The sequence below is a fragment of the Trachypithecus francoisi genome, unplaced genomic scaffold (assembly GCF_009764315.1).
Source record: "Trachypithecus francoisi isolate TF-2019V2 unplaced genomic scaffold, Tfra_2.0 Lachesis_group14, whole genome shotgun sequence".
NCBI lineage: Eukaryota > Metazoa > Chordata > Mammalia > Primates > Cercopithecidae > Trachypithecus > Trachypithecus francoisi.
In genome coordinates, this window is record NW_022681459.1 from 29662638 (window position 1) to 29682491 (window position 19854).

At 50.8% G+C, this 19854-nt stretch overlaps 1 protein-coding gene and 1 long non-coding RNA gene across 14 annotated transcripts in view; one reads left to right on the forward strand and one right to left on the reverse strand.

Moving 5' to 3' along the window:
• The window catches only part of SLC37A1 (solute carrier family 37 member 1), an 83059-nt gene extending 74622 nt beyond the window's left edge, over positions 1 to 8437 (forward strand). For 12 of the 13 annotated variants that reach the window (XR_004442196.1, XM_033232584.1, XM_033232578.1 and 9 more), the window contains 3 exons: positions 1897 to 1994; positions 6768 to 6832; positions 7375 to 8437. Coding sequence is in view for 12 of the 13 variants with exons in the window: in XM_033232584.1 (XP_033088475.1) it covers positions 1897 to 1994; positions 6768 to 6832; positions 7375 to 7390 (179 nt within the window). In the remaining variant the exon portion in view is untranslated. The other variant, XM_033232573.1, reaches the window with a different exon arrangement.
• Positions 1988 to 18278, reverse strand: LOC117095832. The gene is made up of 4 exons (XR_004442197.1): positions 18037 to 18278; positions 17013 to 17122; positions 6752 to 6920; positions 1988 to 2473 (listed from the first exon to the last, which is right to left on the reverse strand). It is a non-coding gene; the product is annotated as an uncharacterized LOC117095832 (long non-coding RNA).
• Positions 18279 to 19854: the final 1576 nt, after the last annotated feature.

Below are 19854 nucleotides of genomic sequence, written 5' to 3' on the forward strand. Positions count from 1 at the left end.
GTCTTTCTGTGGGAACAGTGTGCTGGCTGCTGGTCTCCAGGCAGAGGGACCGTGTGGAACGTGGAGGAGGAGACTCCTTCAGTGCCCAGGGGAGCCTGGGTCCAGCTGCCGACATCCTTGCCGTGGCGTGGGACCTTAGTGGCTGCTTAGTGGAAGCTGGTGTCTCTCCCCAGATCCCCTGTTGCCTGTTAGGTGGCATCCCTGTCCTGAGCTGGGCTTAGTGTCCCCACAGGTTAAGCTGCGCTCTCCTGCATAGGGGCATCAGGAGGAGTCTATCAGCCAGGATGAGAAAAGAGACCTGGGATCCAAGGTGCGGCAGAGGGAATGTAGCTAACAGTTTGTGATAAAAGACTCAACCCATGCTTCCTTTTTCTCTTGCTGACCCCACTTCCTTCCCCCGTCCTCCTCCTTCCTTGCCCTCCCTTCCCCTCCCTTCCCCTGTCTCGTGTGCTCCCCTGGGCCTGCCTCTGCTCCAGGTGTCCCTGTGCCATCTCCCTCTGAGGGTGCTCAGTGGAGCAGGGAACACTGGAAGCTGTGTTAGCTGTCAGCCCTTTTACGTCTGTCTTCCAAAACTACGTGCCCTTCGGTGGGAGGATTTATCATTTTTAAAAGTCAGTGATGGTGCAGTTCGTGTTGCTTGAGAGGTGTGGAGATAACACATGAGTAGCCAACCATGTTTACCTGGAAGTTCTGAGAATTAAAAATATACATACAATTGCTCCTGGGATTATAAAATAGTAAGTGCACTTTGTGAACACTTGAAAAAAATGAGTGTCTAGGGCATGAAAGACCCTGGTTATCTTATCTCTCTGAGATTGAATGTCAGTTCATAGCTTGGTGGAAATTCTTCATGCTTCTTCCCATGCGTCTACCAAAACAGGCCATCCTACATGTGCATCAGGGTTCATTTCAGTCCCTCTTGGTAAAATGCACCAGCTGCTACAGAACACCATTCTTAAATGGCAGCCCCTGGGCATTTAGGGGGATACTTTATTTTGTTTTCATCATTTAAAAAAACATTTTGACATAATTTCAGACTTTGAGAAAGTTGCAGAAATAGTACAAAGAATTCAGACATTTTAGTACATGTGGTTCATGCACCCCTCATATGTTTACACACATATACACATATGCACACATGCATAATTTTTCTGAACCACTTAAGTGTAAAATGCACACATGTTGCCCCCTTACTCGTAACTATTCAGCGTGTACTTCCTAAAAGCAAGGAATTCCATGACAGACCACAGTGCAATGGTCAGAATCAGCAAGTGAGCATTGAAGGGTATTAGTATCTACAAATCTTATTCCAATTTTACCCAGTTACATTCTTATAGCATAAGAATATCTAAGATTGTGCATTGAATTCAGATTTCCTTACAGTGTATTCAGGAACATCATGGGAGTGTTGGATGAAAAGAACGAACATTACAAGGCCAACACACATTTTTAGGATGGTTCTGGGAAGAGGCTGTGCCAGCTTTGCCTTCTCAGTAGTCAGGCGTACCCGGTGGAGTATCCTTATCTGAAGTGCTTGGGACCAGAAGTGGTTACGTCTTTTTATTTTTTCAGATTGTGGAATATTTGCATTATACTGGTTGAGCATCTCAAATCCCAATTCTGGAATGCCCCAGTGAGCATTTCCTTTGAGTGTCAGCACTCAAAAAGTTAAGAATTCTGGAGCATTTGGGATTTCAGATGTTCAGATTTGGAAAGCTCAACCTACACTAGACCTTTTACCCGCTCCCAGTCTGATAGGCCAGGATGAGGTAGTGCAGTTCCATATATGTTCCTTTCATTGTGAGTGCGGTGTTGAGCCCCATTCTGTGTGACTGCCGGTCATGTGCTGGGATTTTCTCTAAACAGCACCATGTGTGTCCATTTGCCCGATTTCAGGAGCAGCCCTGGGCCCCCTGCTGGCTGGGCTCCTCTCCCCGTCCGGCTGGAGCAATGTGTTTTACATGCTGATGTTTGCAGATGCCTGTGCCTTACTGGTAAGTCGGCCTATTTTTAGTCCAATCCACCTTGAATGCGGATCTCTGTGGTTGTGGCCAAACACTGGTGGAACTTTCTCCCGTGCATTCCTGAGTTATCAGACAGATTTGGGTCTTCCCATCTTTTCTAAATATGCATAGTCTAAAGCTCCTTCTCTCTCTGGTTAGAAAAAAATCAGAAACAGAAGCAGGACAGTCTTTGGTCTGCAGCCTTGGGCGGGATGGCACAGAGGCCAGGAGCATGGAGCTCCTCCTGCCCATCATCTGTCCTGTGTGTGCCTTGGGCGGGTTTCATAACCTCTGCTCCACAGCTTCCACAGCTTTAAAATGGGCATGATAATGGCACCCAGTGACAAGACTGTTGTGGGAATTAAAGCAGATGATACACAGAGCCTGGCCTCCCACTGGTCATCAGTGTCCTGGTGTCCCTCCTGCAGCCATGCTCGTCAGATGGCGGGAGCAGCCCCAACTTCTTTCACCTGAAGGGATGGGAGAGAATAAAGGGGCAAAGAGGCTGTCAATGCAGACACACCAAGTCGCCTTCTGGCTTCTGCCCCCCTTTTCTCTGGGCTCCTACTTCTGTGCCCTCCTGTGTTGAGAAAGCTTGAGGTTTTCCTCTGGTTAAGGAAGACCAGTGATGATGTCACAGTCACACAGATGTGCACTTGTGAGGGGCACATACACTTATCTTTACAAGTCACCTGGCCACAAAGTCCCCAGACCCACAGCCATGCCTCTCCTCTTGCTTCACCAGACAAAACCTTAGGCTGATGCCAATAAAAATGAGTTGAGAATTTTAGAAATATCAACTCACTCAACTAAATGAAAGTCTTATATCTTAATTCTAGGAAATTATAAAACTCAACTTCCCCACCACATACAAAATCAAATACCAACTCTCAACCTATGAATTTACTAGGTCTAAATGGCTGTTCTTTGGATCGTCTGTGGGTTTTCTTAATGCCTGAACGTTCTAGTGAAGCCTCAGATGTATTTCCACTAAGTAGCAGTAAAATTCCTGTCATTACAACTGTTCAGAGAATCTGAAATATCTTCTTCAGAAATATTCAGTAATATATATTGAAAATTGTTTTGATGCATAGCCAAACTCATAAGAAAGTAAAGGAATTCCCCAGGAGCCAGAATTGTAAAGGCAATATAAATACACAAGCTCAGGAGTCAAGGGGTTGGGGTGGTTGTGCCCACACTGGGTAAGCGACAAAGTGTTAGGCTGGCATAAGATGAGGATTTGGAACTGGAGACTTCCTCATAGAGCCAGGACCCTCGAAGAGCCATGCTTACAGTGAAAGAGTGTATTAGATGGTATCTGCACACTGGCACAGGAAGACAATAGGAATCTGCCCATCTTAGCCAGATTAAGGGAAAAAATATCCCTTGAAAATTTTTAGCCATAGACCTCCCCACAGTCACCTTTAATCTTTGAGCTTATATAAATATATTTAAAATGAACAAAGTTGGTCCTTAGGCAGTGATAATGCAGAAGCAAATAGGGACAAATCTCAACCCTGCAGCACAGGATTTCTGTAGCTAACACCCTACTAAAGATGAGCTTACAATATAAAATTATGAAACATAAGCAATCCACTTTGAATGACAGTAACAGACATAAAAAATGGTGGAATTGGACTCCCCCAAAACTGCAGATAAAAGAGTTATATGCAATGTTACTAATGATGTAAAGAAAAGGAACTGACCTCATGAAAGAAAGAATAAGACCCTATCGAAAAGACAGAGCAGGCTTCAAAAACAACCAAACATGAGCTATAGAAATGAAAAATGTGATCTTTAGCCTGAAAAAAAGAACTCAATGGATGGGTTAGAAAAGCAAATTAGATACAGCTGAAGAGAAGATTACTGAAATGAAATATAGACATGAAGAAATTATCCAGAATTCAACACAGAGAGATGGAAAATATTAAAGAGAAATGAAATATAAAATGGGGGACCAAATGAGATGGCCTAATATTATCTGAAAGTAATTCCAGAGGAAGATAATAGACTGGGTTTGAAGCAATATTTTAAGAGAAAATAGCTGAGAATTTTCCAGATACATGAAAGACAAACATTCTTAGATTCAGGAATCAAATGACTTAGAATTCTGTACCTAGATAAACTTGCATGCAAGAGTAAGGGTGAAGTGAAAACATTTTTAACCAAAGATGCTCCCAGCAAAAATTGCTAAACAGCGTATTTAAAGAAGGAAGATAGATCCAGAAGGAAAGTCTGAGATGCAAGGAGAAATGCAAGCAAAAAAAACAATATTCCTAAGGATGAATCTAGGTATTGACCATATAAAATAGGGGCCAGCTAACTGTGGCCTATTTTTGTATGATCCTCCGGCTGGGAATGGTTTATATTTTTAAAGATTTCTTTAAAAAAATCAACAAAAGAATGCGCAACAGAGACCATATGGCTGCAAAACCTGAAATATTTACTATCTAGACCTTTACAGAAGAAGCTTTCTGACTCTTAGTTTAAAACAACAGCAATAATGACTAATTTGGGCAATATAAAAAAGAACTGAAATACTGAAAATGTAAAGTACAAGTGGGACAATCGGAGTTCCAGCACACCCCAGTTCTTATATTGTCAAGTCAATAGCAATAGAATGTGTAACCTTCAAGGCAATACAGGGAAATGAAGATTTATCCAAGAGAACCTAGGGTCAGGGGAAGCATAGAAAAAGCAGGGTAAATACAGAAATGCATAGCGACATGGATGAAAATGATACCAGCATACCAGCAACACAGTAACTATAAATGGACTAAACTCATCAGTTAGAAGCAGAGATTGTCAAGTTGCTTTTAAAAATACAGGCACTGGTTATTTACAAGAAACACACCTGCTACACTGGAATTCCAGAAAGACGAAAGTAAAAGAATGGGAAAGTACGCGACAGGTAAATAATAGCCAGAGGAGGCTGGATTTGTTGCATTGGAAGAAAGAGACCTAAAGCAGAAGCACTTGGGAGATGGGGTCTTGTTGTAGTGGAGAAGAAACCGTACCAGGATGTGCAGCAGGCCGGTGAGCTCGAGTTGGGCCTTTCAGACCTAAGAAATAGACATACCTTTGTCTCTTCCCTGATCAACATGCTTTCTGGTATCTTTTCCCCATAATAGACAAGTGTTTCCTCCCAAGTCTTAGGCTGAGAACCTCCATGATCTGAGCAGGTGTCCTGGGGGGCCAGAGGACACCATGCTTCCTGCCTCACTGCGCACACTGATGGCCAGCTCCAGGGCCTGCAGGACTGCCTGGGCACACAGCCAAAGTCCTCAGGTCTCCAGTGCGTGTCGCCTGGGCTCCTGAAGTTGGCAGGGCCCCTTCCTTGTTGGTCATTCTTGCATGTGTAAGCCAAGCACACAGGCATGTTTTGAAATCGGATCTCTGTTCTTCAGAACTGTCACTATTTACAGTTCATCCCATACCCACAGATAACACTTGCTACTACATTCTTCATTTTTTTTTCTCTGTCTTAATGATTGGCTTTTCATAATCATAGGTCTCATCAGGTTAGCACTTTTCACACATCACACTTGGTAGGATGTAGATGTGGGTAAGTTACCAGCTCAGACACAACAAGCCTGTGCCGGTAATTGGAGCTAGCGGTTCAGATACACACAGATCGATTTATTTAACAAAAACCTTGCTCTTGCCACCAGCACTATTGTTAGTACCTGCCGTGTTCCCACAACCTTTACCAACTAATTATCGCAAACACCTTTCATGTACCAAGCAGAGCAGCTGAATGCATCTTATCTGTAGAAGGGGCTCCTGTTCTCTCCAGCTTGAACTCACCTCATACAAGGGACTTCTAAGTTCCTACTCGAACCATAAGCATCTAAGAAAATAGAAGAGTTTCTGCCTTATAGAGCTGTGGCCTAAGGCTTGGGGGTGGGGCCGTGGGTTTGGTTTTTAAGCAGCCCCTCGAGACTGTCCTCCAGCACCCCTTCCCCGCCTCCCCTGGCCCAGTGATCCACCCTGGGTCTGAGGGCATCTGCGGCCCTCTAAGAGTGAGGGGCCATGTCCAGGGAGAGCCCTCCTGTGGGCTGATATCACACTTGGGGAGAGACTGGATCCACACTGGAAAATGCAGACACACTAGTTAAATTGGGGATAGCACAATCATTTGTCTGGATTTGGAAGCTGATGTTGAGCCCTCGAACATGTGAAAGACACAGAGTTAAAGCCCTGGGTCTGGAGAGGAGCTCAGGCTGAGGCAGCGATATTGGTGGAACAGCCTTGGTCCCCAGCCAGGCCTGGCCTCCGAGGGGCTCCCAGTGGGGTGCAGCTGTCCTGTGGCAGCCTCTTCAGACCCCAGGACTGGCGTCGGAGATGCTCACCTGGCTTTAGAGTCGCCTGAGAAACAGGCGCAGCCCCTGGGCCACCAGCATTGTGGTCCTCTTGTCTATTTTCTTTTTCCCACTGTGGACATTTTATGATTGGACTAATTTTATTCTAAACATGACTTGACCCCAGAACTGGTTCAGGCTGCATCTTTCCCAAAAGCCTTGTTTTCAGGGCACCTCCTGGTTCTTCATGGGCCCTCATCAGACAGCCCTGCCCACAGGAACCAAGGCCTCGGGCTGAGTATGCAGGCCCCACTGCTCTTGCTGGGAGGTGACCCCAGGGAAGGTGCTGTGGGGAAAGAACCACCCGCCTGAGTCTTGCGGGCTAGGTCCTCACAGTGCCCACAGCGCGGGCCACCCTGTGCCTGCCCCAGTGACGCGTGGGCTCACCTTTGTTTTGGTGCAGTTCCTGATCCGCCTCATACACAAGGAGCTGAGCTGCCCAGGGTCAGCGACGGGGGACCAAGTTCCGTAAGTCCCCGCTCGGGCCCTGTCCCCGTGCATGAAAGTCAGCTCCAAGGCGCCTTCTGTCCTGTCTGCCTTCCGCACCTGGCTTTCCCTAAAAGAAAGAAAACACATGGCTTATCTTTTCACGGCATGCCACCTTCACTCTTGCTTTTTCTTTTCTAATCAATACCTCTGTTTGGATGGGTTGGTGGTAATCTCTCCTCAAAACCTGGGTGGAAAATGAGAGGGCACTGCCGTCTTTGGCATTGTTGGAGGTGCAGCCCCCCGAGCTCTCCCTGCCTTCCTGCTTGCCCCCTTCTCCCTCCTCTTTTCCCTCCTCTTCTCCCTCCCTCCCTCTCTTCTCTCTCCTTCCTGGCCCCCAGGAGGTTGTGGGAAAGGTGCAAGGGTTTATCTAGCACCCAGTGCTCCTGTAGGAGACAAATCCCTGCTGGGCCTGGAGGGCAACCGGCTCCCCAGGGGATTTGCGTGTGGTGTGTGAGGTTCCGCATCTCTTGCTGAGCCACTGCTGGCTGTTAGAGCAGGTGTTCTTTCATCCTCTCTTTCAGATTTAAGGAACAGTGACGCCCCACCCCCGGTCCTGTGGAGGGGTCTGGGCCCACCCTTCACAACTGCCTTTAAAGGACAGTTTAGATAGAGGGTCCTGCACAGAAAGAGTGACTTCCCTTTGCCTTTTGCACACGCACCTGGAAAAGACATAGAAGCCAATCTGAGAACTCCTGGTGCTATTTTAAATGAGACGCAGAGCTGAACAGCAGTGAGAAAAGTCTGCAGGAACTGCTGCCTGAGCCGAGCCAGAGAACCGAAGACCCGGCCAACTGGCCTTGAAGGCGTGTGCCCATGCAACCACCTAAATGCACGCGTGACAGCAAGGCCGGGCGGGTGTGGGGTGTACAGGTAGCCTCGACCCTCTCAGGCGTGTCAGCCACAGAACATCAAAGTGAGCGAGTGCCACGCTGGCTGTGGCTTCAGAGAACCTGAATGTGCCATGTGGAAAAACAGGACACCAGAGTCCCGCGGAGAAGCAGAGAGCCAGCGCCACATGACAGCAGGAAGGCCGACCACCTGATCGGAAACCAAGACGGAGCTCAGACCTACATCACCCCAGAGGCTTTTCTAGCACCCCTGATGTTCCGGACTGACCTGAAAACTAATTGTTGAGAAGCCAAGGGTGAGGAGGCAGGAAGCACCTCCAGCTGAAGGCGTCCAGGCGTGCCAGCCACAGAGCGCCCCGAAGCCACCGTCATCCCAGCCCCTGGCATTCCTGCTGCCCTCCGAGGCCTCGGTGCTGCTGCTCAGCTCGGGGCACAGGGGCATGGCAGAGGCTTGGGAAGCGGCCTCCCTACCAGCACTGGGATCGGCGGGTCCAAGCCCAGCAACTGGCTTCACTCCACGACACACACCACACCTGGGACTGTTTTTAATACATAGCAACGGAGTGGGTTATTTAAGATGTGTATTGTGTCATATGAAGTTTAAGAAACATAAATGGCATTTTATTTATTAAGACAAACTCCAATTGTTCTCTGGCCGTTTTTTTCAGTCGTGTCTAGCAAAATACTTATCTGCCCTTTGAAATAAAATGTTTTTGTTAAAAAAAATCTCAGAACACTCAGAGAATGTTGATGATTTCTGCTCACATTTCCATGACGCTGCAAAGGGGAATTTCCAAATCGTGTTGTGTGTTTTGAGTTTTCTCAGGTTTGGACACATTCAGGATTTTGCGACTGAAAATCCATTTCCAGCAGAAAAGGGGCCTACCTCTCGGGCCCTTGTTTGCACAGAAGGCCAAGCTGAGGCCCCAATAAGCAGCCATCTGGATGTTTTCTAAATCACGCAGTTTAAAGAATATCCTAAGATTTGTCCTTGACTAGGAGATGTCATAGCCAGTGGCAGTGGGGAAAGGTGCTGCACTTGGGAACTGCATGGTGGGGTCCAGGCTTTCAAACGCCCTTCTTAGAACCCTGACCGGCCAGGCGTGGTGGCTCAAGCCTGTAATTCCAGCACTTTGGGAGGCCGAGACGGGCGGATCACGAGGTCAGGAGTTCGAGACCATCCTGGCTAACACGGTGAAACCCCGTCTCTACTAAAAAAAAATACAAAAAGCTAGCTGGGCGAGGTGGCGGGCGCCTGTAGTCCCAGCTACTCGGGAGGCTGAGGCAGGAGAATGGCGTAAACCCGGGAGGCGGAGCTTGCAGTGAGCTGAGATCCGGCCACTGCACTCCAGCCCAGGCGACAGAGTGAGACTCCATCTCAAAAAAAAAAGAACCCTGACTGTCCAGATGTGCATGGTGCAGGCTTTCTCCGGATGGAGTGCTATGGGAGTTCATTTGGGGACCCCTCATAGCAGCAGGGCAAAGGTCAGAAACAACACACTGGGTGTCCCGCGGTTCTCAGGGGCCTCCTGCCCAAGCTCTGCAGAGAAGCCCACAGGAGCAGCAGACCTGGCTGTGGGGGCTTCTGCGTGCCCTGCCCCACCCGATTGGCTCACTCTCTTTTTAATGGCAAGTTATTTATACATTTTAAAACTTTCTGCTAAGAAAGAAATTCCCTAAACACCAAATGGATGGAGTATGTTTCCCACACACGCAGTGCGCTGGCCTTTCCCAGCCCCCCACCGAGTGCTCCCCCAGCCTGGACACACGTTCCTAGGAGCCTCCCACTTTCCCTCTCCCTGACCTGGCTCCAGGCACCAGTCCAGCCCTCTCCCGCTGGTGTCACAGTGGCCTGGGCCGCCCTGAGCCCCTGCCGGCTGCCATCCCTGAGAGTGGGCACCAGCCCTGTGCTTGCCACAGGGCACCTCTTCCCTCAGGGTATGTAGTGCTGGTATCCATGGGGTGAACAAGCGAGGGAAGAGGCAGATGGCACAGTATCATTACAGAATGCACAGAGGGCTTTCTCCATAAACAAAATTCTTTGCATTCACTGCCCCCTGCCTCTCCAGAACTGTGCCCTCTGAGGCCTCATCTAGTCAGAGGCCCAGGGTGGGTGGGCCAGAGCAGACCCTCCTCACCCCATAGCCACCAGCCAGTGTTCAGCACAGCAGCCTTGAGGTGGCCATCGCTGTTTCCCCAACTCAATGACCTAAGGTACTAGAAGAAAATCTCCCACAACTCACAAAGGAAAAGCAATTTCCCATTTCTGAACCCTCTAAACTAAACCCTGAGAATGCCTTTGGAAATGGAGAGTTGATCCTTTTTTTAAAATGAAGAGTATACACACAGCTATTTTTTTAAAGCAATTTAGCGGAAATTCACCTTGATTCATCAATAGAAGATTTCATCATGACTTTTAAGGAAAAAAGTACACGATTTCAATATAAAAATACATCCTCATTTGAGCATAGCTGGGGTCTTCTCCATCTGCAAACAACCAGCTCTGAGACACACACACACTTGCCATCATGTGGAAGCGTGGCTCTGCCCGTCACGCACGTGTGCACCTGCCGTCGTGTGGAGGCGTGGCTCTGCCCGTCACGCACATGTGCACTTAGTGCACATCAATAAGACTCTCCTATTCATGTTGACAAAAAATGCCAGATGATGGAAACACAAGCTGGCGACAGGGCCAGTGAAAGAGCTCAAGGTGGGACTCCAGCTCTCCAGCCTGTCTGTAGGCAGGAAAAACTACTCCTGGAAGCTCACTTCAGTGAACGCACCTCAGAGTCCAAGAGCTGCCGCGAGTACAGGTGCGTGGTGGCTCCTGTACTGTGCATCTCAGTCAGACCAGAGCCTGCCTTTCCATCGCCAGCTTGTAAAATCCAAGAAAACTAAGTTGCTTGATAAACTATGAACTGAAAAAAATGAGCCCTGATTTTTTATCATTCAATTCAACAGACATAAAAACCACTCTGCTAAATGGCCACAGGACCACTCTGGTCTCAGCTCAGCAAAGCACAGCTGGGCCAGGTGAGAAGCAGGTGCGACGGCACTGTGTCCCTTTCAGGCTGTGCCCACAAGGCGCCCAGGCTGTCCCCCACGGGGCTCCGATGCACCAGGCCACCTCCCTTCCCAAGGCTCTGCATTGACCCACAGTCTCTGCACAGGACACCCCAGGTCCCTGGAGGGCAGCAGAAGAGGCTGTAGCACTGGCTGCCAAGGCAGGGGCAGCTGTCAGGGCCACGAGAGACCACAGGCAGTAGGCAGGTCACTTCCCAGAGTGAGAGCACAACCTAGGCCCCTCCTGGGGAGGTGGAGGAGTCAGAATCACATAAGAGCCAAGGTTCCAGTCCCTCAGTGCCAGCTCCATTGTCCCCTGGACTTCCCTTACAAACCACAGACGCAAAGAGAGCACTTCTCAGAATCTCCACACAGCCATGGTGGGGCACTCAACCTGCATGACCCTTCGGGGCACAGGTGCCTGGTGACTGCACTGGCCACGTGCCCTGTGGCCCCACAGAATGACACCTCATCCAGGACGGAAGCGGGAACTGAAGGCCTGGCTGAGAGACCCCAGGGGCCCGAGTCGGGAGGAGCGATGGTGCATTTGGAATCCAGTGGTGCCCCTCACTGAGTCTGGGTTAACTGCCACCACGCAGGCTTCCCTGTCCCATACGTTCCAACGTGCCCTGCCCCTGAGAACAGATCCAAGGGCCTCTGGAGAATGCAGTCCTGCGCTGCTTGCTCATTCTGAAACCAGCTCTTGTTGCTGGCCCCTTCCCAAGGGGGCCTGTGAGCTCCGGACATGGGGATGATGTGGGGCATGGGCCACCTGTAGCGGTGGCCAAGTGCAGCCTGTTCCCCGTCACACCGCTTGGGAGCTGGAATTTAACTCCAGCTGCTGAACACAAGCAGTGTTTCCGGCACCCAGGGCAGGATGCCAGGGCCTGACCCTCCCAAGAGAGTCCATCATTGCTGAGCCCGTCACAGGCCACCCTGGAGCATCATCCCTGGGCAGCGAGTGGGATACAGGGCACAGCAGGGCACATCCCAGGCAGCTGGGAAAGTCCACGGAGGGCAAGGGCAGGGGCATGTGCCATCGTCGGGGACAGTTGGGTGGGTGGCACCCTGGGCTGCTGGGAAGGACAGTAGGGGAGGGTGGAAGGCAGGGGAGCCCTTGCCAGTTGAGAATTTCTTGATCTTTGGAATTGGTCCCCGACACCCTCTGGGACACACTTAACAATGGTAAGGCCTGGAAACTGAAAGAGGCGATCAAGGCAAATATCTCAATCAACCGAGGTCTATTCTGCCAGCTTTAGGACATGTCCAGGAAAAATGCAAGCCGCAGGCACATCTGTGGCTGTTTTTCTAAAGAGGCTTTCAAGAGGTTTGGTATTTAGACATTGAGGTAAGGTGAATGGTGACATTCTTGAGACTTCAGTTAGCAGCCAGTGAATCTGCATTTCACATAAGGTAAATATGTGAAGAGGAAAAGGGAGTCAAGGAGGAATCCATTTTGCAGACTTCTCTGGGGAGGTGGAGGAACACTTGATCTCGTCTTGTCTTTGGCCTGCCACTGGGAGGACAAGCTTATAGAGGACATTATCAGCATGGAATGGAACAGACTCTCGTTTTAGGAGCTGGACTTAGATTGCACACCTAAAGTTACGACTGGCATGTCCTTGTTTGCGGGAGGCCAGCAAAGAATATACTGATGAAAGATCTGTGGGGGCACTTGGAGATGGCTGTGGTCTCCACCTTTCTGTGGGGACCTGGCTGATGCATCCTGCTAGTGACAGCTGTCCATACGGACGCGGTGTTGCATGACCCCGACTCCAGGCTTAACCTTCCTTTGGCATAAGAAGTTTGGGCATCCTGTGATTTTTATGTTTCTTTACATGCCCTCAGCCACTTTTTTTTTTTTTTTTTTTTTTTTTTTTTTTTTTTTTGAGATAGAGTCTTGCTCTGTCACCAGGCTGGAGTACAGTGGTGCAATCTCAGCTCACCGCAACCTCCACCTCCTGGGTTCAAGCAGTTCTCATCCCTCAGTCTCCCATGTAGCTGGGATTACAGGCAAGTGCCACCACACACCCAGCTAATTTTTGTATTTTAAGAAGAGACAGGATTTCACCATGGTGGCCAGGCTGATCTCAAACTCCTGACCTCATGATCCGCCTGCCTTGACCTCCCAAAGTGATGGGATTACAGACGTCAACCACCACACCCAACCAGCCAGGCCAATTTTTGACCAAAACAGGATCGGTGAGTGGATGTCATGCGTCATCTGGGCCAACAGTGAACATGGACTTTGAAGGCATCTTGATCCTGAATACTCCATTCCCTTCCTCCTCAACTTGGTAATAACCAAGATGGTTCTGTATCTTTGAAATTCTAAAGTGAGGCAGGCACTGGACATTCTGTTACTGTTGAAATCCACACCCTGCCTGCCTCTAAAAGGAACTTGGAGTGGAGATGCAGAAAAAATGGTATGTGCATTTAAGGAGTCCCTGCACCCCGTGGTGCAGGAGCAGCCACACCGACATCCTGGAGCCCAACAGGAGGAGCTAGTGACTCTGGGGGAGCAGACTGTCCCGGTCTCAAGGGATTATTTTTTTTTTTTGGAACTGAGGTGACATTTACGTAACATACAACTAATCATTTCAAAGCATACAGTTGGTGGCATTTGGGGCATTCACAGTGTTGTGCAGCCACCAGCTCTCTCCAGGTCAACACGTCTTATCAGCCCAGAAGATCACTCAAAACTGATAAGTGATCGCTCCCCTTCCCCTCCATTTAAAATGAGAGTTTTCAAGGAGACTGGCTCCAGGATGCCTGTGAGCACTAAAATTCTAGAGCTAGGTGAAAAATAGACCCTACTTCTCCTTCCATGCTAATCCATTCATTCATTAAAGAGACACAAGGGACTGGGTGCAGTGGCTCACGCCTATAATCCCAGCACTTTGGGAGGCCAGAGCAGATGGATCACTAGGTCAGGAGATCGAGACCATCCTGGCTAACACTGCGAAATTCTGTTTCTACTAAAAAGTAATAAAAATTAGTCGGGCGTGGTGGCAGGCACCTGTAGTGCCAGCTACTTGGGAGGCTGAGGCAGAAGAATTGCTTGAACCTGGGAGGTGGAGGTTCGCACCACTGCACTCCAGCCTGGGTGACAGAGCAAGACTCCATCAGAGAGAGGGGAGTGGGGGGAGAGGAGCCCACACTCACCATTAGCATCTCTCAAATGGAAACATGGCTTGAGAATTATGCGTCCTTATGGACCAGGGACCAGGCCTCCGAGAAGTCTCCCAGGACACAAAGGTCCAGCAGGACCATGGCTGGGCTGTCACGTCCGGAAGCCACCAGGCCAGAGCAGGGGCCCCGGCAGGCAGGCCACGGTTGGGTCTGCATTGGCCTCTCTTCCCCTTTTGCACCAGCTTTCAATAAATCTTCCTTCCTCCACTTTTTCCACATCCCCACAACCCCTTCCTCGTCCACCTGCTATTGGCAACAAAGACTTGGGGCTCTCACAGTGTGTCCCCACACGTCCACAGACAGGAAGGAGTCACCCCGGCCTCCTGGGGCAGGAGGGTGCAGCATAACCGACTCTCATCACACTTCTGTGTCTCAGCAAGTTACCAACATTTCTTTGTACTTACTTCTGGTAAGAACAGAAACCTCAGCCGGGACCTTGGCTGCCCTGGAGCTGCTGGCAGAGTCCCATGAGTAGAAGGGATGGGTAAAGGGCGGAAACGCCTCGTCTCCACCAGCTCATGATAAGCCCCAAGAGGAGTTTGGAGTCCCTCAGACGCTTTCGGCACCACTTAGTCAGCAGGGGGAATAACAGCTTCCCGGAAACAGGCCCGAGACGCGGGAAGGGAAGGGGACCCCGTGGGAAGGACCTTACTCATTCTGCCCCTTGCAGTCAGCACCGAGGAGAAGCCATGGGGGAAAGCAGTGCTGAGCTCAGCTCATTGACCACTGTCAGGGCTGAGGAGCCACAGGACAGAACTGAGAAGCAGGTACCTGCATCAAGCCTGCCGCGCTGTTTACATCCACGCCTGCGTTTTCCTCTTACCTGCATCAAGCCTGCCGCCCCGTTTATATCCACGCATGCGTTTTCCTCTTAACTGTATCAAGCCTCGTGCCCTGTTTATACCTACGCATCTGTTTCCCCTTACCTGCATCAAGCCTGCCACCCTGTTTATACCTACGCATGCGTTTTCCCCTTACCTGCATCAAGCCTGCCACCCTGTTTATACCTACGCATGCGTTTTCCCCTTACCTGCATCAAGCCTGCCGCCCTGTTTATACCTACGCATGCGTTTTCCCCTTACCTGCATCAAGCCTCCGCCCTGTTTATACCTACGCATGCGTTTTCCCCTTACCTGCATCAAGCCTGCCGCCCTGTTTATACCTACGCATGCGTTTTCCCCTTACCTGCATCAAGCCTCCTGCCCTGTTTATACCTACGCATGCGTTTTCCTCTTACCTGCATCAAGCCTCCTGTCATGTTTATATCCACACATGCGTTTCCTCTTACCTGCATCAAGCTTGCCACCCTATTTATATCTACGCCTGCATTTTCCTCTTGCCTTTTCAATCCAGAGGCCTCACTAGCCTTGGCCTAGTCATCCTTTCTCCTTGTCTTCTCTTTGGGTATTTGATGGATGACTTCCTGATAGCACCAGATGGCTCCCCTAGGGCTCTGAGGCACTCACGTGTGTGTGAGTGTGCAGGAATTCCCTGGAATTCAGACGGACTGCCTTAGACTAATATGACTGCTTTGAGGCAAAATAAGCTTATGGCCTGAAACTTGCCGATCATCCTGGCCCAGACGTGCCTTTGCCAAAAGTGTCTCTGGCCTGGCTAGCGGATTTGGGCAGCAGCAGCAATCACCAGTGTGACTTGAGGGCGCCGTGTCACAAGCACGGGGTACTTTGGTGGATACCTGAGAGGCAGTCAGCCTGCTCAGGAGGGTGAGGCTGCAGGACGCCTCCACGGTCTGTGTGGTCAGACCCCGAGGGTCCAATGCCAGCACTGTGGTCCCGCTACTCACTGAGAACCCAGAGCCTGCCCCCAAGGTCCTGAGAGCCTCCACACACAGTTTAATAACTAACTGTGACTGTACACCCGTGCAACCCACCCGTGCAACCGCTCTCCCGGGCAGGAAATCAACTGTCACCAGCACTCCGGAAACAGCCCTTTTGAGGAAACAGCATTCTGGCCCCGGGGGTTTTAACTGACTTTACCTGGTGTGCTGAGCACCTCTCTGCAGGTGGGCCATGTGGATGCCTCCGCCTGAGCGCCTCTCTGCAGGTGGGCCGTCTGGATCCCTCCGCCGTGCCTCTCCTCTTTACAGCCTTTGCCTACTGGGCCATTTGTCTCTTTCTAATTTGTGTCAGTACCTTCTGAGCTCCGTTCACGTCTGTGAGGGTTAGTTTTGTGCATCCTCATGGCCAGGCCTTAGGACCCAGTTATTCAAGTGAACACGACTTAGAGTGTTGTCATGAAGGCATTTCATAAATGTGCTTAACACCGTGAATCCATCAACTTTAACTAAAGGAGATTTATCCTCCATAACTTGGGTGGGCCTGGTCCAGTCAGTTGAAGGGCTTGAGAGCAAAACTGAGGCTTCCCTCAGGAAGGAGAAATTCCACTGGTGGACTCAGCCTCAGCTCCGGCCTGAGAGTTTCCAGCCTGGTGCCTGCCCTGGATTTCAGACTTGCCTAGCCAGCCCCCACAGTTGCATAAGCCAGTTCCTTGAAATGAATCTGTGTGTGCACATGTGCATGTGTGTGTGCGTGTGCCTGTATGCATTTGTGTCCATGCATGTGTGTGCATGTGTGCATGTGTGCCTGTATGCGTCCATGTGCACGTGTGTGCTTGCATGTGTGTGTATCCATGTGTGCATGCATAGGTGTGTGTGTGCATGCGTAGGTGTGTGTGTGCATGTGTGTGTGTGTGTGATCTCCGACTGGTTCTGTTGCTCTGGCTGAACCTGGAGGATGCATCATCTTTCTGCATCATCTACTTGTTTTACAGGGACCTGTCTTATCTTTAAAATCAGAAGTAATTATTTTAAAAGTCAAGGCGAGTACCAGAAAGAATGTAAACAGACTTGTTCCGGGGCTGTTTCTTCATGGGACAGTTGTATTTTGAGCACATTTTCCCAAGAGTTGCTGCAGCCACTCTGTGTGAGCCCCGTATCCTACCACAGCCTTAGGGACAGCAAGGTCACCAGCATTAGAAGCTCTGCCTTCAGAACGGCCCACTCTGCAGCCAGCCCCATAAAGACACCTCTCTGGTACCTGGTGTTGTAAAATTTACCCAAATCCAGAGCCGTGGTTCCAAACCTGATGGTAGAAGAGCGGCATTCATTTGCTCGTCCGTTCTTTCAGCACACTCGTATCGCCAAGCCCTGAGAATAAGCGCAGGGACACAGTAATAAACCGGGAAAGCCAAATCGGCCCCCTGAAGTCGTCTGGGGGGAGCAACAGACGACTAACAAAGGAACAGTAAACAGCAGGAGCGGGGGCTGTATGATTATGTATTGACGATCGTCTTCGAGGACGGGATAAGGGTGTGATGGAGTGAACCCTGCAGATCTAGGGAAGGCCATTCCAGACCCTGGAGGAGGTCCAGGAAGGAAGTTCAGGAGCACAGGCCACAGAGGGTCGCTGATTTCGCCGATTTCACCAGGATACTAGTCAGGCTGTAGAGAGAGACAAGGGACAGGGACCGTGAAAGCAGAGGCGAGGCTGGTGACCCAGGAAACCCAAGCCTGGTCTCGGGCAGGTGAAGAGGTGGATGATGGTGTGAGTGGGGAATCAGTGGGCCCCGTGGCTGGAAGGCTCGCTGGGGGCGGATCTGGACAGAGCCTGGTCTCGGGCAGGTGACGAAGTGGATGATGGCGCAAGTGGGGAATCAGTGGGCCCCGGGGCTGGAAGGCTCGCTGGGGGCGGATCTGGACAATGGGAGGTGGGTGAGGTCCTGGGAGCCGAGGTTCTGGAGACAGGGTGGGTGTGGCCGATGATGAGCCCTAGGGTGTGACTCTGACAATGGGCACTGAAGGGGTTGGAGGGAGGTGCCGTTGGAAAATTGTAGTAAGTGAGAAGAGACAGAAACAGGAGGACCAGAAGGAAAGCCACTTCTCAGAGAACAGTAACAGGTTCAACTTTGGGCCAATAATCACCATTTAGAGCCAACAGCAGCTTCAGAGGCCACGTGACAGATAAGGAAACCAAGGCACCGAAAGCGGCCGTGGAGACCAGACCCAGGGGTTCTGGCCACGGCTCTGTGCCTTTCGTAAAGGCAGCCTATGTCTGCACTCACCTGTGCTTCGATTGCCGGGAGCCCTACAATTGCAGGAACAGTATCTGCAGACGCTCCTTTTGGCACCTGGGAGGGCACCTCTCATCAGTACTCCAGGACCTTGGCCATCGCGGCGGACCGCAGGGTGGACGCTGGGTGGGCTGTACCACGGCCTCGGCCACCGCCTGCAGATCCAGGTTCCCTGAAGCCTGTTAGGCTGGTGGCCTCAGGGGACCGGCGAGCTGCGTCTGCCTGGGCTGGTGAAAGGCCGCTCCCAGGTTTTGGTTTGCTTTGATACATAGAACCCAGGCCCTCTGTTGCCACAAGAGGGCCCCCCAGCCCCGGCTCACTGAGGCCTTCCCTGTGGAGGAGCGTATCCTGTCCGATCCACAGCTCAAATATCCAGAGCTCAGGAGATCCTGGCCTCGTGCCCCACCCTGACCCAGCTGGGCCACACTGCCCCCTCCACCACACCCAACAAGCCCCTCCTGGCGCTGCACTCAGTCCTGGGTGACAGAGGGTCCTCTGGCTTCGCTTGTCACATTTGATGAGGAACCAGAAATCAAATGTATCCAGAGCCAGTCTGGGCTTTAGGATAGAAGGGGAGGGCAGGAGTGGGGGCTCTAGGGACAGGGGCTGGCTGAGGAGGGAGGATGGGGGCAAGAGGACATTCATGGAGCACCCTCTCCCCACCCATCCGCCACCCACTCCTCCCAGCACTTCTTGTGAGGCCTCGCTGTCTCCGCCTTTTAGTAAAAAGTGGAGAAACAGCCTCACAGAGGATGACCTGCTTTAGCTCCAACACCATGCTGTGGCTGACCAGGGTCAGGACCCAGCCGCCATGTCCACGGCTCAGCGGTGGGAGCCAAGCCTCAGTAGAGTCCACACTCAGGCCAGGACCCGGGCCACAGGCCCGACCTTCGTCCTTTCCTCAAGCTTGCTGGGAAGCCCAGACTCACCCAACTCCAACCCAAAAAAGGCTGCAACAAACCAGCCTTTCTTGTGATTTCGTTTTATGATTTTCTTTTCACGTTTTCTTACTATGGGAGTTCTCATGGGTACATAAAAATAGACAGCTTAATAAGCTCCACATCCCACCCCCAGCCTCGACAGTTATCAACAGCCTGCCTTTCCTGCCTCAAATCTAGCCCCCCATGGAAGCCGTCATTTTATCTCATATGGTTTGCTTTTTTTTTTTTTTTTGAGCCAGTGTCTCACTCTGTCAGCCAGGCTGGAGTGCAGTGGCGCCATCTCGGCTCACTGCAACATTTGCCTCCCAGGTTCAAGAGATGCTCCTGCCTCAGCCTCCCTAGCAGCTGGAATTACAGGCTCACACCGCCATGTCTGGCTAATTTTTGTAGACATAGGGTTTCACGATGTTGGTTTCACGATGTTGGCCAGGCTGGTCTCGAACTCCTGGCCTCAAGTAATCTGCCCACCTAGGCCTCCCAAAGTGCTGGGATTACAGACATGAGCCACCATGCCCAGCCTTGTCATGTGTTTTTAAGCCAATTATTGCATCATACCATCACACCCAAATAATGCTGTTGTAATACACAGCCACTTGTCCAGCCTCCTGTTCTAAGGACGAAGATCGCCAGTTTCTCAACTTTCCAGACAAACGAAGCCACTGACACCCTGACAGGCCATGTGACTTCGCACAGCACAGCCCCCGGGATCAGGGTCTGATCAGAGCCCTGAGGATGCTGGTTGTGCCTGGTGGCATTGCAGGAGGGCACGAGCCCCGCCTGAACTGTTCCCAGGTGATCACATGCATGCCGCCGGGATGAGGCAGGAGGGTGGACCCTTGTGAGAGGAACAAGCCATAGATGCTTTGTC